The sequence below is a fragment of the Eucalyptus grandis genome, chromosome 6, assembly GCF_016545825.1.
Source record: "Eucalyptus grandis isolate ANBG69807.140 chromosome 6, ASM1654582v1, whole genome shotgun sequence".
NCBI lineage: Eukaryota > Viridiplantae > Streptophyta > Magnoliopsida > Myrtales > Myrtaceae > Eucalyptus > Eucalyptus grandis.
In genome coordinates this window covers 7,753,936-7,775,233 of record NC_052617.1, presented here as the reverse complement: position 1 = coordinate 7,775,233, position 21,298 = coordinate 7,753,936, and the positions used below count along the sequence as shown (strand labels likewise).

Below are 21,298 nucleotides of genomic sequence, written 5' to 3'. Positions count from 1 at the left end.
CTTACAAAGCTTTGAAATTTTAGGACTCGATTAAAACTTTGAAATTTTAAGACTTGATTATATTTTTGTGATAAATTTTAAAACTCCATTAAATCTTAGAAATTTTAAGACTTTATTATATTTTCGTGATAAATTTTAATACGTCTAGTGCATTTGTCACTTAAAAAAAAAAACTGATCAGGAACCATATCACTCAGGCACTCTTTACTGTCAAACTTACAAAATGCCGAAAGCCATAACTCTCCTCATTTATGATCTCATTTGGATGAAATGAAATGATAGAAATTCGATCGCCTGAAAACGATTGAATCGTATTGGAAGTTTCAAATCGCCACCTCCTTCCCCACCACCGCCACCACCGCCGTCAACCTTGCCATCCTCATTGACGCGTCCACCCCATTCCCTCCAACCTCCTCATCCATCTTTCCGCACGACGCCTCCATCACCTTCCTCCACTCTCTCTCTCCACCTTTGTCGCTACACATGCCGGTCCACCCCTCCATCTTCTTCACCAGCAGCTTGTGCAGCCGGTCACAGCAAGCATTCGCCAAATCAACTCACTGTTACGAGCCACGAACGTAGCAAATCCGAAGCCAAATCGGAGAGAGCTGCAACTTCTTGTCGCTTGGAGTCTGCGACTTACAGCAAGAACATTCTTCACCGTCTTGCGCTCGGAAACCACACTGGAGCAAGGCGGAGAAGGAACACAACGACGTAGGCCGAAGAAGCAACAAGCTTTGGGGCAGAGAGCGAAGATGAGTGAGCGTCGGAGCAAGGCGGAGGAGCAACGTGCTTTGGGCCAGAGAGCAGAGATGACCCAACCCCGGAACAAGCCGGAGAAGCAACGCAACGTAGAGAGTGAATTCTCACCGAAAATTTTGAATTGAGAAGGAAAGAAAGGAGGGAAGGGAAGCTGGAGGAGAGAGAAAGCGCCATTAATGCGTGCAGGCCTACTCCAAAAAAGATAAAGAGAGAAAAAAAGATGCAACAAGTCTATCGATGACAGTAAATTTTTAAATAGAAAAGAGAAAATAATATATTTTGTGCAGAAAAATCAGTGGGGCCGCTCGTGCTCACGTGGAGCAACGCGTCACTTTCTCATTGGTCAGGGTGCACGGTGACTTGGCGCTCCGAGACTATCCAATATTTTCTCGGCGGACGAGGGGAGGTCTCGGTCTAGTCTGGATGGTGGTGTGGCCGTCGGTGAGTGGTGGCAACGGTTGTAATGAATTTAAGGGGGTTTGGGAGAGAAGATAGGGCTTGTCAGTCCAAAGTTGCTTTTAAAAGTATATTTTACATTGATTACCAAACAATATTTTCATTAGGTGGAAATTTTGGAGGTAAAGTCTTTTCTTGAGATGCAAAGTCCCACTTAGAGACCGAACCACATCAGATATGTAAGCTACATCTATTTAGGGACATCCATCAATGGTAACATATGGATGGTGGCAAAATCATGAGACCATGATATCATTATTCACAAATGAAATGCCAATAATATAGATTTCATATCATTATAACATGATGGACAAAAACAATCATTCACTTTAAAAAAATGAACAGGCACTCATATTCTTTTGTCTTGTGGATTCAACATAGGTCCAGCTCTCTCAAAAATCTCTATTCAATTATTCAAACTTTTGTGTCGGCAATTTAATATCTAGTGAGAGAGAGAATCGTGCAGTGCATGGAAAAATAAGACGAACGTCTGCAACCGGTACTTGTGGTTGAGGTAGATTGAGGATCCAACGTGTTGGTGCAGAGCCCGTCCCTTGTAGGACAACGGGTGACGTGAGGAAGGACGTAGGCATTTGGTTCTCTTTATGCCTTCCATACCTAACCGCTCAAAGCGCAATTAATGTGAGATACAGCATGCACAAAGATACACAGACGAATCGGCCTTGAATATAATATTTTAATCCACTACCACGATAATAATTCAAGTGAAAAGGGGTAACATCTTATCGCTACGATATTTAGTAATGTTGCGTGTTCAATTAGTTCGTGACTCTATCAACTTTTTGTTCATCTTCTTTTCGACCCTTTCACAAGCTCTCCATTATATTTTGGCAGGAAAAGAAGCTTTCGTAATTAGTCAAGTGTGAGCAGTTGGGGTGCAATAGAGAGGGCACAAAGTATATAATGACTCCATGTGCCGCATCTTTGAATTTTGCCCCCCTAGATTATGACTAATGCCTCGTAGCAAGAGACCCAGTCACCCAGACACTACTGATCTCGAAGAACTCGTCAACTTCCACTCGCCACGGCACTTAAACAATATCACGAGCGGCTCCCACCACTCAATCTAATCTTTGACTCTTGCACGGGAAGCCTTTTGGCCGCATCTCCTCCGGATTTAAGCAAATCACAACCGTACAAATCATGTGGGTCCCGCTACAGCTCATACCCCCTCGTCTGTACTCCCACTTCCCACCCTATAAATAGGGCGCCCCAGTTCGGAGTTGAGCCACGCACTCACTTGGGTAGTCTTCCTTCAAATTTCTCTTGGTGATCCGCTAGCCTTGAGCGATGAAAATGGCTTCCTCCAGAGTTTTCCTCCTGTGCGGCCTGCTTCTGGCCGTTCTCGTTCTCATGGCCGCGCAGGTCTCGGCTCGTGACCTTGCTGAGGAGACTCAGTCACGTGAGTGCTCTCGACAATGGAGTCTTCCCTCAATTTACTTACCTAGTTCTCTTCAGTTTGATGGGAAACGCATTCTCACTTTTGACGTGTATATATGTTTCCGTGTGATTGTCCGTCGTGGAAGCACTCGTGTTTGTTAAAGGCAGACAGACAAATAATCATGGAAAATTATTTGTAGAAATGTTTTTATCGAGGCGATAGACGAAACGAATTGCAAACTTGATTACGAGAGTTCCGTCAATGTCTTGTTAGCTTCCGTTGTTCACGGTAGATTAATTAATTTATGAATTTTGAGAAAGGTATGTTGTAGAATATTAAGATGTGACGTACATCATAAAGAGGTCAACAAAACAGTAGCAGTTTCAAAAGTTGATCTTAACTTACTACTCTACGTATTCATACACAGTAAGTTAGATTACATGTTATCTGTTAGTGGACTCAGATATGATCACATACTCTGCCTTTATATTTCAGAGGAGAGCGTGAAAGAGGCTAACTACGGCCAAGGATATGGTGAACACGGCCACGGTGGAAAGGGGTATGAAGGTGGCTATGAAAAGGGCCACGGCGGTCACGGTCACGGGGGTCACGGCCACGGCGGTCACGGCCACGGTGGTCATCATGGTGGTCACCCTTCGGAAGAAACCGAAGATGTCAAGAACTAGATAATGGACTCAGTTGGGTCCATCATCCTGCTGGGAATGTAGGAGAATGTATGCCATGTAACTCGTAGAAGCTTAAAAGCTTCTGCAATAATGGTTGGATAAAATGGTTTCTCCACTGTCATGAGCAGCTTTGTTGCGTTTCAGATTGTTCTTTTGGTGATTTCAAGTACGAGTCGTCTCAAATGTCCACTGGTGTTTGCATGTGAATGAATAAAACCCACTTTAATTGGCGACAAATTCTATCCCTTAGCTCTGTATAGCAAGTGCTATTTCTCGAGTTTCCCATCTTTTTCTTATTGGAGACGTCGGATTCAGCTCAGGGTATGAGAACGTATATTAGAGATGAGGACTCCCAAAGTAAGTGCAAGTTATGCACGCACGCATGGTTATGTTTTAATTCAATAAATACTAGCGGGTACGTATTGTGCTCTTAGAATGATTATGCACCTGTTTCAACTTTGGACATGGTGACTGCGGAGGAACGTCTACTCAGGTTTCCATTATTTTATGAATAACCAACTGGAAAATCAACAACCGGAACGTGTGAAAGTATTTCACGTCACCGTTGCATCAAGCATCATTCATCCGGATTTGCAAATAGCCCATGTTTTTCCCCAACCCTGGTTTCAGGGAAATTCCTTCAACTGAACTTCTGAATGGTGCTCTCGTTTATTTTTTTTTTTTTATGTGGTGATAATATTTATAATATCATGACTTGTAAGGTGCGATACACTAGTCAAAGGTATGAATGAAGAAACTTTCCTTCGATCAACGATGCAAGAAAATATGGCTCTTTGCAGATTGCCTGTCGCAAATTTTTAATTCAAAAGTAAATGTCCCATGTAGTGGGCTTTGCAACAATATAGAACCCGAAAAGGACATTACGGTGCAAAAATCTTCTTGTCTACTCAGTCTATCACGTGTGTCTCTAATCGAAATGAAACCCGGTGCGGAAATGCATTTCTACTCAACCTATATCCTTTTGTCATTATCTCTCATTGCGTACTCTTTCTTTCTTTTCTTTTTTTCTGAGAAAGTAAAAGTAGGATGTGAGAAATAGCAAGGCAAGGATTGTACAGCTAATGTTGATATTAAGCCAATATTTTTTGGGACAAAAAACACTCGCTTTTGAATGTAAAATCTTCAAATTGTTGATATCTGCGTGTTGCTTTCAACGTAATTAATTTTAGATTGCCATTTTGCAAGGTCTTTACCTTATCCTCTAATAATAAAGGAACTTAATTTGGACTGAGTCAAGTCGTATAACTTTATCCACAGACTCCAAGGTGCTTTTACTTGTATAGTTGTATGTATATGTTTCGTGTGATACCAATCAAAGCATAAAAAGAATTGCTCCAATCACTGCGGATGAAGTGACAAAAACGTAAAAGCGATGAGACCATCTTAAAACAATGAACTGTTGCGTAAGATAAGAGAATTCCTTACGGACATCGTGTACCTTGAACTTATCGATTGAGTATGCAATCATTTAAAAAATATCAAGTTATAAGCAAATGATACAAGATATATATGTGAATATAATATATTCAGGTAATTGTTTTTGTTACGGCTGTTATTTGATAGCACATGTTGAAGAATCAACTATAATGTATGACCAAATTCATTGCACTATCGCGTATATTGTAAATTATTTCGGAGGGATATCATATAATTAGTATTTAGGTTATCATACGTCTGTATTCATGAAGAACATCTAGAGCCCTTCACGTATGCATATTTGTATGTGTGTTTACATGGATGAGGTGCAGAGGAAAGCGATAGATGACCTAAATCTAAACCGATTTGCCACATGCCTCTCAAGTTCCCCACCGAGGCTGACTTATATGAACTTCATGTTGATCTAAATCTCGAAGCTAAGATAAGGTTATATATGGACCAAGCGTCAACTTTTTTTACGACGGCACGTCACTATCTAATCTTGGAGGCCATTTTATTGATCGTGATCGTCAAAAACCCTGTCGCTGAAAGTTTCTTGCTGGACTTACATCTACAATATTTGACTTTGGAATACTTATATCTCTTCTGTTGTTTTGATTTGCCATAATTTAATATGAAGAATAATTGAAGAATATGCATTAATTCCTCCTGATTAGAAAGAACACGTATGATTGATACGTTCCAAAAGGATGGATTGTTATGATATTTTTGTACACAGAACGTGATGTTTAACCCCTATATAACAATAATAATTTTTATTATATGTAAGATCTCTTATTTGAGAAATTAATTCTTGTTTAACCAATTGGACATCTCTCACATGAAAACTTAACTTTAAATAAATGTGGGTGATGTCCATATTTATAACTCATCCATAAGAAGAATTCAAAGTTAGGAAGATGAGGTCTTACTGTGTATGCCCAATTGTTGATCTTTAGGAATACTATATTATTTTACAAGTTTTAAAGTGTACTCAAGTCTTCACATATATATAATTGAAACGGCGTGGTTACGTAGAAGTGAAATCCAATATTTTCCTGGATCTAATAAATATTTTCCACTGCTAGCACGCACATGTTTATACCCTGTCCCACCACGAGCTCTTTGGAGTCTATAACGAAGGTGCGACTTTGTGCAAATCATTCTTCATCAGGAGCAAACTCAGTCTTTGCTTCAATTTAACTGAGAAATGGCTTCCACTAGGGTTTTTCTGCTCTGCAGCCTCCTCGTTGCGGTGCTTCTTATGATCTCAGCTTGCAAACTTGCCGAGGCAACTCATTCATCTCGTTGATATCGCTTCCCCCGGACTTCTCTACATGGTTCGTATGTATGATCAAATGGCACTCCCTACTAATGTTTCTTATGAAGTAATCATCTCTCGTCATTCTTACGATGAGAAGCCCGTGATAGTCAGGGAAATCCGGGCACGTAAATATTATCTCATTCGAATGAAATGATTTGACAGAAACTTGGCAGTGGAATTTTGAATCCCATCACCTATGTGATAGTTCTGATCTCTACTAGGAAAAAACTGAGATAGCTAGTATAATCACTTAGAGGGGGGTGAATAGGTGCACAAACAATTTCTCGAGATACGGAAGCAATTCTAGGCAAACGATAGAAATGAAAATACGATCAAAGTAAAGTAAAGGTTAGGGAAGAGAAAATTGAACACAAGATTTATAGTGGTTCGGCTTATTCCAAGCCTACGTCCACTCTTCCACACTGACAGCCCACCGGCTGGATTTCACTATGAACAAAAGAGAAGTTACAGCACGGCTTTTCCTTGATTCCACAGTGTAGATGTTCTACCACACTTCCTCAAGGTTTCTCACGAATATAGCCTTCATACCTGTTGGCATTTTCCAAAGGAATTCCTCCAATCTACCCGTTGGACGTAATCAATTAGGAAGATCATTCGAGCTATTAAAGGAACATGTCGATAGCCCATCAATCCTGTTCGCCCATACAATCAGGATCTCGGTTTCCATAAGTAGAACATTCCAAGTATACTTTGCCAATCATCGGATCCTTAATCTTCAAAATCAATTATGATCAAACAAAGGATTCCGTTATGTCATATCCAGCCAAGAGATCTTCTCCAGTCGATAAGGTCACATCCTTAATGAAACATCCAGTTTTGGATAGCCTTTCTTCAACGAATTAGAAACTGTCAATGAGGATAGACTTTGAGTCTTGAGTCTGGCTGTCCGGAGGTCTTCAGACTTTGAATAGTAGAGTCTGCAAGTCTTCAGACTAGACTGATGGAAACGTTTTGTCAACTTCAAAACACTTCAAGAGGATTTCTCCAACAAAAACATCATATATTACATATGCAGATGATATACTGATGAGATGTAGTACATATAGTACAATGAACCCGACAACAATCATGAGCACGACCATGACCATGGCCACGGCCATGGCGCATGGGAAATAGCCTGGCTACAAAGGCAACCCATAGAAGGAAGTAAAGACAGCGAGAATGTAATTAGATACCTTCTGAGTTTTAAGTTGCTGCTTCTAGTACATACTCCTGTGCGTTGTATATGGAATGTGTGTGAGTGACCAACAAACCGAAGCTTCCAGCTTTATGCGTCGACGGAGATGATATTCCTACTGGCTCACCTGAGCAAGTGAGCGTATGAAGCTCCAGCTTCACATGTCCATTGAAGTGTCTTAAGTACTTGTATCTATTTTCCAATAGGCAAGCTACCTTACCATTTTAGCAGGACTTCACTAATGGCTGGTCGAGATTTCTACTTTTGCTTTCGTTTGGGCTTAGATTAGGAGGAAAATTATCTTTCTCCATATGCAATTTCATTGGATCGGGTAGTTTTACCAACTTTTTTTTTCTTTATTTAATGAACCAATTGATATATGTATTGATATATGTAATGTACATAGCATCCAATTATTTAGAAAAAAGAGAATTTTGCTTAATGTTTCGACTTTTGATTTCTTGCGTGCGTACAATGTGTGTTCATGTTTGCTGGTCATCTGAAAAGATATATGTTACCGTGGCTCAATTAACAACCCTCAATAGCACCAAAACGACAATACTTGTAACATTGTAAGTATGCATGTCTGAAATTGATTTAGAGTAATCCGTTATCGCTGTGAGATTGATAACAAAATAATAGTTAGAACCCTTAAAGAAGTTCTAGCAATGAAAATTTTGTTCTTCATCCATGCATGTTAAAAAAAAGATTGCGCGTTTCTACATGTCCGCCTATACAATGCCTTGCACAAATGTGGTAAACTGTAGAGCGGTAGGTGACCTAAACTTTTAACCGATTTAGGATTGATCACATCCCACAAGGTTCAATTTTCCCACTCAAGCTTACTTGAACAACTTGAGTCGATCTCATTCTGGATGCTGAAATAAGAAAATTTCGGGACTAAACGTTGAACTTGTCGTTTCTCGTAATGTGCCAATGTCAAGATCCGCGAATGCATCCTAATAACCTTGGAACCATTAGTATCCAGGACCTTTTATATGACCATACGAAACCATCTCGCCAGAATTTTTTTGCAGTCTAAGGCTGTCACTTGCCAAGTTGTTAGATAAATCCAAACTATGTGTGTTGTTAGATAAATCCAAACTATGTGTATTGTATAAGAAGACAATCCTCTTACTATAGGTAAGATCTAACAGGCTACGCTCGTTTTGCTTGGTCCGCCAGCAAGTTCCTTTCTCTACGCTTCTGAGGCTATATATATAAGGTGACCTTACCATGCAAGTTCGATCCTCATATTCATCACTTAGAGCAAACTCGAGTTCTTTGTTTCACTGCCTTCAGGTGCACTGAGGAATGGCTTCCTCTAGGGTTTTTGTGCTCTGTGGCCTTGTCTTCGCCATGCTTCTTCTCGTCTCCTCTTACGAGGCTGCAGCTCGCGAGCTTGTCGAGGAGACTAATTCATCTCGTAAGTTTCCACTCTACTTCATCTATCTTCTCTGTATACGTACTTCATGTATATATAATCTGTTGAATTTTTGTGCGCATGTAAGAGAGCATGAAGGAATATGGGCTCGGGAAAGGCCACGGTAGTCTTGGGAAGGGGTACAGCCGTAGTGCTTGTGTCCATCACGACGACGACGACCATGATCATGATGATGATGATGACGACGACGACGATGATGATGACGATGACGATGATGACGATGACGATGACCACAACCATGGGCATGGCAGCCATGGCGGCCCCAGTGATCATGGGAAGTAGCATTGTCACGACGGCCGACAGAAAGAAGAAAGTAAAATACCCCGAAAAACTAGAAAACTACTGAAGTGCCATATGTTGCTCCTCCTAGCTAGTGCAGTATGTAAGGGAAAGTGTGTGAATAATAAAGCTCCGAGCTCTCTATACGTCAAGGAAGATGATACTGCTCCTGTTTAGTATTTATAGATACTTTCATGTACTGATGGCCGATGGATATGCATTCTATGGAAAAAGGCATATATTTGAAACATCTTGCGGAATCATAGTACTTCTCAACGATGCGAACATGTAATCAGTAAAAGAAATGAGCAAACAGAGTGAAAAAGTCTGGCTTGCAACGAAATTATTATACAAGAAATGTACATCTGTACTCGGTTCAAAGGCGCTTATAATTATCATTTTCCCTATTAACTGTGAATGTAGGGGATAAACAAATAGAATTAATTAGCTAATAAGTGTGCATAGCTTCGGGGCGGCAAAGTGGACATAAGTATTAAGTTTCTCCTCTCGTAGCACTCAGCCATACACTCCCTACGGAAGACGTGCTTGAAAGGCATGCGAACAAACGAAGAATCGTCTTCAAATTCCTCCAGTTTGATCGAACATACGTCCTCTTTGACTCATCAAACGTAAGCATCTCCGTCGGCTCATCCAACCATCTCGCCGGAGAAGTGATACTGCTTGACAGGTCTTCAAACGAATGCAAAGACAGCGACGCGAAAATGCACGATCCGGCTCAAATCGACATTGTTTGGTCTAGTGGCAACTCGAGTGTCTTCCAGGATCTCCTGGTGCTCGTCCGCAGGGACGGGGAAATTGGCCAGGTGCAGGTTTATAACCCCCGTCACTGCGTGCTACCCGTCGACCTTAATCCCGCCTCAAGCAACGTCAAACAAGATTGTGTTAATCTATTCGTTCATTAGGCAGAAAGGTCGCACGATGCTTTGGTCCTATTGAACGGCCGGAACGTCTGAGTCTCGGCATACAAGACCATGCGCAAAGGACCCGGTTTTATAACTTGTGTGGGGCTAGTTATTAAGGTTTCGTCTAGAAAAGACTTTGGGAAGGGACTTTAGGCATCCATATCTCTTCGGATCAAATATTGGGTGTTTAGTAAAATTCTTGACACCCACCTTGAGGAAAAGTCAGCTTTCTCGGCATGCAAGAAGCATAGGGTTTGTTAAAAAAAAAAAAAAATCTTCCAAAACTATCCACGCTGATCGTTTTTTTTCCAGTTTGACCCTTGTTTGTGCTTGTTCATCTTTTTCTCCATTGGGGTCAATTGGTGTGGTTGCATGTGGCTACAAGAGGCCAACAACAAGCTAAAGAGAGACTGGCGGGGTCGCAGCTATAGGTGAGCACGGTTCTGGTTCGGTTTCCGGTTCTTAAAGGACCGGTTCCGGTTCCCAGATTCTAGTTCCCGGTTCCTTTTTTCTGGGAATTGGAACCGGAACCGGTCGCGGAATCGGAACCGGAATCGGTCGCGGAACCGGAACCAGAACCGGTTAGTTAGGGTTCAAAAGGAGCCCCCTCCCCGCTTGGTGCTCTCGAGTCCAGACTTTCAGATTTATGGGAGAGAACTCACGCTATCGGACGCCGCTTTGAGTTTCGCTGCCGGACGCCGCTCGCCCTCAAGGCCATCGTCGCCGACGTTGCTCGCGCGAACCCTTGCCGCTCGACGCCCGTCGCTGCCGTGCTTTGCCTCTACCTGTCGCCAACGCTGCTCTGACTCTTGCTCGCCACAACTACCCGACGCAGGCAGATCTGAGCCGAGCTCGTCTCCGCTCGCGACCCACCGCCTCTGCTCGCGCCAGAAGTCGCGACGCCTCTACTGCTGGGTCCTCCTCTGCTCCATCGCCGCTGCAACCAGACGGTAGAAGCCACCATTCCTGCTACGATTCTGTCCTCAGGTCGTCCGATTGTAGCTGTTGGTAGGGGTGTGCAAAATACCCAAGAACTGCCTAGACCGCCCGAAACCGGATTGGAACCCTCGGAACCGGTGGTTTTTGAGGGAACCGCTGGTTCTTGAGGGAACCGGTCCGGTTCCCGGTTCCCAATTCCATGGGCGGATCCGCTCACCCGCCCACCCGGACCGGACCGATTAATATTTAGTATTAAAAAAATATACTAAAACAAACCCTAGCGATACCGGACCATTTTCCCTATTTTCCCCTCTTTTCTTCTTTTCCCTCATGCGGGCTGGCCCAATCCATTTTTCATCTTTTCCGTAGTCCGGGCCTCTCCTCTTCTTCTTCCTCCTTCCTTCCTCGTGCTGGACAGTGGACACCACGCTCGGTGAAGACTAAAGGCACGCAGGACGACCTAGGGTAGAGAGAGAGGAGGGTAGACCGACGATGGAGGGGACACCTCGCAGGAGCCATCAATGCTGCCGAACAGAGCAGCGCGAGATCCGGTGAGAAACCCGGACGGAGGGGACGTCTTGGCGGACGCCTTTGATGCCGAGCAGGCCTACGCGGAGAAGACAGGTTGAGATGCCGGTTCGACCAAGAGGGAGGCCGGTTGGTGTGCCTAGGACCGACAGTGGAAATGCCCCTGTCGACCGGACCCTTCAGCCTATAAATAGGGCCTCCTGGAGTTCGATGAAGGGGGGTCAAGTAGAGATGATGAGAGAGAGAGAGAGAGAGAGAGAGAGAGAGAGAGAGAGATCTGTGAGACGTTGAAAAGAGAGGGGGAGATCGAGTGAGATCTGAGAGCTGCGAGTAAGGGTAGAGTGTGAGGGAGAGTTGCCATTGACCACCACGCTTGAACCATAGTCGACGACCCACCTCGACTTCTCTTTTGCGTCAAAATCACGGTAGATTTCGTCCCTCTTTGTTCTCGACTTTTCCGATATGGGGTCGGTTTCCCAAGGATCTCGGCTCGGAGTTGCGCGAGGCGAACGGATGTAGCCCGATCTATTGAGCTCGTCCATCGCTTGACATTAAAACCCTAGTGACTCGCGATGCCATAGCTTGCCTCCGCGCTGACCACCGCGCCAGCAGCCACGAGCGCCCTTTGCCCGATCGCCCGTGACCGCGACGCCACAACTCACCTTCGCGTTAAGATCGGCTCCATGGATCCACCCGGGAACTGAACCGGACCGACGGTCGGGTTCCCAGGTGGATCCATGCAACAAATGAGTGGATCCCGGTTCCAATTTTTCAGAACCGGTCCTTAGCGGGCAGTTTCCGGTTCTAGGTCGGGAACTGCCCACTCGGACTATGCACACCCCTAGCTACTAGTCACTAGGTTTCCAATTCTGACTCACGACGCCATTGCTGCTGTCTCCGCCTCTGCTCCAACGACTCGATGCCAGCAGTCGCGATGCCTGTTGCCGTTGCCTCGAAGACCAGCGACCGACGTCCTTGCTCGTGCCAGAAGCCCCGATGCCCCTGCTGTTGGGTCCTCCTTTGCTCCACCGTCGTTGCAACCAGACGCCAGAAGCCACCGTTCCTGCCGTGATTCCATCCTCAGGCCGTTCGATCGTAGCTGTTGGTCACTAGGTTTCCGATTCTTACCCACGACGCCGCTACTGCTGTCTCCGCCTTTGCTTTGATGACCCGACGCGGCCCAGCCACGATGCCCGACGCCTGTTGCCCAAAGACCAGCGACCAACGTCCCTTTCGCCGCCGGACGCCGCTCGCCCGGTGAAATTGGATTTCCTGGAACTTCACTCCAAGGGTACGATCTCGGGGGTAATACCATCAAATGCTGTGAATTTCATTTCTGCTCCAAAGTGGAGGGAGTGAGTGATTGATTCCTAATTTCTAAGACTAGATTGCTTAGTGATTATAGTCCCTCTGGTGTCAATTTCATTGTTTTTGGAGTTCAAATTTTGGATAAGCAAGTTGTTGGCAGCAAATTTTGAGTTGCCATTTGTATTTTGTAGCATCATTTTGCTGGAAATTGATGGAGTTCTAATGTACCATATCATTATGTTGACAATTTCAAATTGATGGAGTTCTGATAGCATCATTATACCAGTGGCAGCATCTTGTGGGTTTAGATCCGAATGCTTCATCCCCCCATTAGAAATTTCAGTTCATTTTTCTTCTGTAACCTGCTCAAGTAAAGCTGGTACTTCTACATAAAACAAAGTTGTCACTGCCTTCACAATTTAATGGAACAAGAAAAGAAATGCAAGTTGTGGTCTATGACTACTTGCTCAATGAAACTGCTCTGATCAATTCTTTGTTTTGGGCAAGCCGGTGTTTTTGAATTTTGGCAATCTAGATGCTTAACTTCTTTGTTTTGGGTGGCTTTTCTGGATTGCTGGTCCTTAATTGTAGAGGTAATATAAGAGAAGGATAATAATGTGCCGCATAATGGATATATGCATGATCAAATTGGACTCCTTTTAGCTTGTGTCATTTGCGCACGAGTTATCATCTATGAAAATACACAGATTATTATCATTTAGTAAAAGCTAATTGTCTACAATACTTAAGAGCGTTTTTTTGAGGGGAAAGTTGTGTATTGATTTGGTTTTTAGTAGCTGCCTACATATTCTGTTTTGAAATGTCTAATTATATTCTATTATTGTTGTGTAGTGCGAAATTAATGTGTCAAGATAACACGTCAATGGAGGTGGAGGGATGTGAGGAGATGACTCCGATTACGAAATATGAGTTTCTGGCGATGAAATTGAATAAGAGGCACCCTCTACCTCGAGTGCCATAAATAAGGTACCCAGTTCTCACCTTCCTCATAATAAGAAATATACATCCGAATGCTGGAATCATTATTCGAGAATCAGTGATAATGATGGAAAAATATATCAAGTGAAGTGTATTCATTGTGGGTCCATGCTTAAGTACCATGTTGCTAACGGTATTTCTGCAATGAGGAAGCACTTGACCACATGCAAGAGGTTTCACCATAATATAGATAAGATGCATAAATTCTTTGTACCACGTAATGTCAACATGGCTGGCAAGGCAGGAAAAGATTCTAGTATTGGTAGTGTCTTATCGATATGGTCATTTAATCAAGAACGTTGTAGGCACATGCTTACTCAGTTCATCATCCTTGATGAGCAAACTTTTTTCTTTGGTTGAGCGTGTTGGATTTCGTGAATATGTTACTGAGTTACAACCTCTCTTCAAACATGTATTACGTTTCACAGTGGTAAAAGATTGCATGAAGTTGTTTTTATGTGAAATAACTTATTTGAAGAATTATTTTGAAAAGATTAATTCTAGGATCGTACTCACGACTGATACATGGAGTTCCAATCAAAATCTGAATTATTTGTGTCTCATTGCACATTTCATTGATGAAAATTGGAAGTTGCATAAAAGAATCATGAACTTTGTGGTGATGCATAGTCATAGGGGTAAGGAGATTGGGAAAATGGTGGAGAAATGCATTGAGGAGTGGGAAATAGAAAAAAAAAAAGGTGTCCACAATTATCGTGGATAATGCTAGCTCGAATGAAGTTGCAATTAGCTATTTGAGGGAAAATTTTTCGAAACAAAGGTCGTTGATATTAGATGGTAGTGTTTTGCACATGAGGTGTACAACTCATATATTAAATTTGATTGTGAGAGATGGATTAACTACGGCATTTGACTCAATTGCACGTATTCGAAATATGGTTAGGTATGTAAGGAGTTCTCCTACGAGAGCCCAATGATTTCAATCTTGCATTGAGAGAGAAAAGTTCACTTATAAGGGTTCAGTAGTTCTTGACGTCGCCACTAGATGAAACTCCACTTACCTCATGTTAGGCACCGCCATAAAGTTTAGAAAAGCTTTCGAAAGGATGGAAGATCACGATCTATCTTTTGTAAGTGAGCTTAATCATGAAACTCCTAGTGATGATGATTGAGAAAATACTATTATTCTTTCGGATTTTCTAAAAGTATTCTATAATGCCACTAATAAGATGTCTGGGATTTCATATGTTACTTCAAATGATTATTTTGAAGGGATAACTCTTTTGTATAGATATTTGAAAGATGCGGTCAATGCTTCGTATCCTAAGCTTCAAGCTATGGGTGTGAAAATGAAAGAAAAATTTGACAAATATTATGAAAGCTTGAATAAAGTGAATATAATGGTGTTGATTGCGATTGTGTTAGATCCTAGAGCCAAGTTAAATTATGTGAGTTTCTTGTATGGACAAATTTATGATGATGAATCGAAAATTAAAGAGATGCATTACAAGGTAAAAGATGCATTGGAGCGTTTGTATGAATTTTATGAACAATCTTATCTTATTTCAAGTGATCAAGAATTTGGTGACCATAATTTGGGTGCAAGTAGTAGTAGTTCCAATTCCAATACTGATATGGGTGGTAATGAAGGAATAAAGAAATATGACGGCCAAGCTTGGAAGAAAATGTTTTTATACTCGAATGAACAAGGGTGCAATAACAACAAGTTCGAGCTTGATGAGTATCTTCAAGAAAAAATGAAAAGGATCTTGGTCTTGACATTTTGATTTGGTGGAAGACTAATGGCTCAAAATATAAGATCATTTCTTTGATGGCTCGAGATATTTTGTCCATTCTTGTAACTAACATTGCTTCAGAGTCAACTTTTAGTACATCGGGTCGTGTGCTTGATGGCTTTCAAAGTTCTTTAACTCCCAAAGTAGTGGAAGCTTTGATTTGCACTCAAGATTGGTTGAGAGCCGTTCGTGTACCGCTTGATGTTGAAGAGTGTATTGAGAACGCAGAACAATTTTAGTTGGGTAAGTAATGCTTATATCTTTATATATTGTAATTCTTTTTGTAAATCTGATAAGTGAATATTTTATTTAACCTCTTCTTCTTCTTCTTCTTCTTCTTCTTCTTCTTTTTCAGATATGGTTGGTCTTAATGCGAAGATTATCGTCGATAATTAGAGTTGGTGGTGTCACATCTGTAATGGGTCCAGCGGTTGAGAAGTCAAGCAAGGTTTTTTGTTGGTTTTTTGTTGGCTTTATGCTGCTTTAATTGTGCAGAAGTTAATTGATGAGCAACTTTGTTTATCGTAATCTTAATGCAGGCTATTCTTATGTATATTGAATTTTTGAACTATGTTGTCAAAGAATTTAGGAGACTTTAGATGGGCAAAATGACATGCTTCATGGAGTATTATCGATATTGATTTTTGGATGTGTCTTTACTTAGGATTTTGACTGATTTTCATCCATGTCTTTACAGGGTTTTGCTGTGCCAAAGGAATCATAGGGAAAGGTTGTAGAGTTCACACTATGGAGTAGATGAAAATTTGAGATCTTGTTGCAAAACTGGTTTTTCATCTCCTTAGTATATTTTGCTTCATCTTTTTCATGTGCTTCATCATCTTGTTGGCACTTCTGGTTTTTCATATTCTTAGTATATTTTGCTTAATCATTTTCATTTGACTTAGCTGATAAGGCATATGACATATGGCAAATTGACGATTTAAACTTTGTGGCAAGAATCGCGTTGTTAGATACCAGATTTTTACAATACCAGCATGCTTGCATTGGAACTGTTCAAACTACTTTGAATGCTGGAACAGTCTTTGTCACTCTATATCTAAACTTCAACATCGCTCTTTCAGACCCCTAGTTACTTTCCTTTATGAAATTCCAAGTCCAACTTACTGGAGCCCCTCAAACTGCTGATTCTGTAGCTGCAACACTATATTACCAGATGGTTTATCGAGTGCAAAACCATGCACTTGACCTCAACTTCAACAATGGTAATGAAGATGCATTATTTATCTCCATGCAGAATGATCAAGCGTCTTGCATCCATGTTCCCGAGACAAATCCCAAAGGATACGTTGGCCAAGCTCCTTCCAGAGACTTGGATTACCAACTACGAAAAGCTACATCAGCACAACAAGCCTTTCCAGTCTACGGACTCGAAGTTCGTACGCAAGAAAGATGGAACTACATTTCCATCAAATTTGGCAAGGAAAAGGAAGAAAGCCCTTCTATCTTCCGGACCCTCTTCATGATTGAACCATGTGTTCCTCAATCTATTTTCGAGCGAGATCCAAAAAGCATGTCCGACACTTCGATGGTGATGGACATCCTATTCATTACTATAAATATGACTATGGTAATTGTTTTTGGGATCCCTTTTGTCAATGTTCCTATTGTACAAATTCGCCTGACGAGGTAGATCCTTTCGTAAGATCTCCACCTCGAAGGAAAAGGCCAAAGGATAAGATGTACCAAAGATACTTAGACGGAGACTCCTCCGTTGATACTCTCGGCGAGTGTGACAAGTATCAGTTCATGGTTTCCTATGCACCACCTCCACCGCCAGAGGTGAATACTACATCCCAAGCCTTACCAGATCCACCAAAAACACCACCACCATCTCCACCCCATAAGAAGCAAGCCCTCTCTCCATTTTATAAGCCAATACTCAAATGGGCTAAGAAGCACTCTTACCCCCTCGAAGTCCCAGAAGAAGCACCACCCACTTCTTCTATCGCTATGTTCCAGGATACCGACTTTCCTCCTCTTGTCAAGGAAAGTTCTAAATTCTTGTTCCCTGCTGCAGAAGAGTTTATTGATCCCCATGGTAGATACCGCCATGTTCCTAAAATCCCTACTCCCACTGATGTGGATGAACATGGGAGACAAAAAAAACCTCGTAATCGGAAATTTGTTCTAAATTGGCAATCGAAACTCGTTGGCACACAATAATGCCTTCAAGGCAATTGATTCCAAAATTGGAAATGTGCAACAAGATCTCCGAAGGTATGATGAAAGTACCAAAAAGATACTTTCGAGATTCCGAAAAGGCTTCACGCCTTGGAATCAGGACAACATCTTGGGTACCATTATCTTGAAAGTCCAAAGCCGAAATAGAGAAGCTCAAAAGGCAAATCCAGCTTCTTGAAGAAGGAAGGTTCGAGATCATTTGACCCATTGGCACCTCTGTTAAAATCGGGTATTTACCCCCACCGCCACAAACGTCTATCTTTGCCACTATTCCAGCAGATCCTTACAGAAGAGAACCAGATATGGCAGAAATACGAAATCGCCTCAAGGCCCTGTAGAAGGAAAAGGGGAAAGAAAAAATACCGCCTACAGAATCAAGTTCCATTGTTATTAGAGAAAGGCTAGATCAGATGATGCTATCAAATCCATTAGAATCTTTTCTAAAAGATTTAAGCACTCAGGAACCTGACCCTGTTATCCAACACCTGATCCTGTCATTCCAAAAAAACAGATTCTGCTCCTAGTAGAGCAAAATCCTCGTGATACTAAATTAGATTCTTCAGTATCCTTCTCCTCTTCTTCATCCTTCTCAATTCCTATAGTTGATTCCCTCCCCATTGCACCAGTAACTTCATCAATATTCATGGCTGACCCCCCGGATGATGAAATGGAATCAAACTATTCTGACCCAGAAATAGGTCGGACAAGCAATTCTGCTCAGCATGTGTCTATAGCATCAAAACAATTCTTCACCATTGATGATATTCCTTATCACAAATGGCTGATAAGGCTTTATGAATTTCATACTTGGTTGAATACCCAGTCTATCACTAACCATGATATGAATGACGTCCTGTACAACTTTGTTACAAGGTTCACAGGAAGCCTCAAACTCTGGTGGCAATCAATTTCAGAACAAGACCAGATCCATTTTCTGATGTCACCTAATTTCAACCATGCCATCACTCTCTTATATCATGTCTTTGTGGGAAAACCCACTGATCTCATAGAGATAAAAAGAAGAGAGTTTTTTGAAAGAAGATGTTGCTCCCTCCAGGAAAAACATCTTGATAAGCATTATCGAATAATGCTTCAACTTTTTACCAAGTTGGAGCGAGATCCAAATCTGAAGCATGTTTTCCTTACTTCCATCCCTAAAGAACTATCCCGAGATGGTTGAAAGATCTTTCTTTGGAAAACAAAGGAGAATACAAGATGTTCCCTTAGGAGCAATACAACAAGAAGTTCATTTATGTCTCGAAGAATTGTGCCTAAAGCGCTAGATGGTCCGTACTTACATCATAGACGACAAGCGCCTTGAATCAACTTGTTCTCGCCAGAAGTTAAAAATTAAATGTTCCAAGAAAGACTGTGATGGTACTTGTGGCAAGTATTCTCGGAAGAAGAAACACTACAAGAAGTTTTGGATAAAGAAATCCAAACATGGCTTCAAGAATTTCCGGAAAAAGAAGAAATGGCGATACTTACGCAGAATGAAGGATCGCACAAGCCACAAAAAATCAAACCGTTGCTACATTTGCAATCAGAAAGGACATTTTGCTAAGAAGTGTCCTCAAGCGAGAAAAGGTCAAAATCATCTAATTCATCACATTGAGAACGAAACAGGTATTTCTCTTGAAAATGATGATATTGAATCCCTATTCTCTGCTGATAAAGAGCCATCTGAACAAACTCTTTGTGTCATCCCCTCTTACCAAACTTCCAGTGAGACTGAGTCAGACTTAGAATCTGAAGATATTTTCCATATATCACCATCATCCCCAGAACCAAACCTCAACATATTTTCAAGTCAAACTCACTTTGTCCCCATTTCCCCGTAAAAATCCTCACTTCAAAGTTTGCCAAACCCATCACTGTTATTGCTCTTATTGACACGGGAGCAAGTTGTTCAATATTAGACACCAAAGTTCTTCCTGAAGAATTCTGGACTCCTTATATCCGATATTTCAGTGCAGCAGGAGATACTTTCTCCACAAATGTCAGAACCACTCCTGTAACTATCCAGTTCTTCCCGTAGTGCTCCATAACTGCAAAAATCTTTGGATCAAACCTTCCCAATAAAGACCTGATAATTGGGTGGGACATTATGACTCAAATCTCTCAGCTTCAGATCATTCTTGGAAAAGGTCTTAGATATAAAGATCAATTCTCTAAGTTCATCAATATTCAGAGACTCTTTTCTATTCAGATGAGTCTACTAGATCCAATTATGCAAAAGTTGCTAAATCTTATTCGAATCCCATTCGGGAATTCGCTCAAAAGTGTTCCCATCATTTATGGGAAAATCTAGAGTTCTTTGTTCGCCTTCCTTTCAAGAAGAATGAAGACATAAACCCAACCAGGGCAAGCCACATGGGAATGAAGCTAGAACATTTGGTTTTAGCTCAAAGGGAATGCTCAGAACTATTGCAACAAGGCCTTATTGAAATCTCCGATTCACAATGGGCTTGTGAAGCCTTTATGTCAATAAGCGCGCCAAGCAAAATAGAGGAAAAATGAGATTGGTGATCAACTATCAACCTCTCAATCTTTTTCTCCAAGATGATAAGTTCCCTTTACCATCTAGAGATTCTCTCTTTAGTGGTCTAACCAAGGCCCACATCTATTCCAAATTCGACCTCAAAACCGGATTTTGGCAATTGGGCATCCATCCTGAAGACAGATCCAAAATAGGATTTACGTATCCCGAACCAGCATTTCTAGTGGAAAGTTCTTCCTTTTGGCTTAAAGGTAGCACCATCTCTCTTCCAAAAGGCCATGTGTCGTATTTTCAACCAATCTTGTCAAGTGCAGCCGTATACATTGACAATGTTCGCTCTATAGTCTGATGAGCTTGATCACACTGTCAACTCCTTGAGCAATTTGCGAAATCGTGAAAAACATGGTATCATGCTTTCTCAAAGGAAAGATGAATATAGCCCAGGCAGAAATCGATTTCTTGGTATGCACCTTAACAAAGGTACATACTACCCAGGGCCACATATTGCTCAAGAATTATTGAAGTTTCCTCAAGACAACTTCACAGCAAAGTAAGTTCAGCAATTTCTTGGGATAATTAATTATCTCAGGGTTTTTGTCCCAAACATTGCAAAGCTTCTGATTCCTTTACAATCCATGCTGAAGAAGAATTCCCCACCTTGGGGAAAAGCTCAGACCAAAGCAATCGTTGAACTCAAGGAGATTATGCAGAATCTCCCACCATTGCAAATACCATCAACAGGCAAAAGAATTCTTCAAACTGACGCTAGTGATGACTACTAGGCAGCCATCCTCTTTGAAGAAATTGATGGTAAGAGACATCTTTATGCTCACAAAAGTGGAAAATTTTCTCAAGCTGAAATGCATTACCATTTCACTTTTAAAGAAATCTTAGCAGTAAAAAATGGAATCAAAAAGTTTGAGTTTCATCTCATAGGCCATCACTTCCTGGTAGAATTAGATATGGCATCTTTCCCTCAGATGACCAAGTTTAAACAAAAACAGATTCCAAATTCCCAACTGCTTCGATGGGCTGAATGGTTATCAAAATACTCCTTTGAAACTAAGCATATTCTTGGAAAGAAGAATATACTTGCTGACTTCTTATCAAGGCCAAAAGCACCAGCCGAAATCAACATGTACATCAAGAGGCCT

The 21,298-nt window shown here is 41.6% G+C and overlaps 1 protein-coding gene across 1 annotated transcript; it reads left to right on the top strand.

Annotated features, from left to right (window-relative positions):
- Positions 1-2,480: 2,480 nt before the first annotated feature.
- Positions 2,481-3,472, top strand: LOC104448173 (cold and drought-regulated protein CORA). Its single transcript, XM_010061963.3, has 2 exons — positions 2,481-2,641; positions 3,116-3,472. Exons 1-2 carry the CDS (start codon positions 2,530-2,532, stop codon positions 3,304-3,306), a joined length of 303 nt encoding a protein of 100 aa, XP_010060265.1. The 5' UTR covers positions 2,481-2,529; the 3' UTR covers positions 3,307-3,472.
- The last annotated feature ends 17,826 nt before the right edge of the window (positions 3,473-21,298 follow it).

Coding starts and splice junctions, on each gene's coding strand:
- LOC104448173 (XM_010061963.3), top strand. CDS start 2,530: ATGAAAATGGCTTCCTCCAGAGTTTTCCTCCTGTGCGGCCTGCTTCTG. Junction 2,642..3,115: donor TGCTGAGGAGACTCAGTCAC/GTGAGTGCTCTC, acceptor TTTATATTTCAG/AGGAGAGCGTGAAAGAGGCT.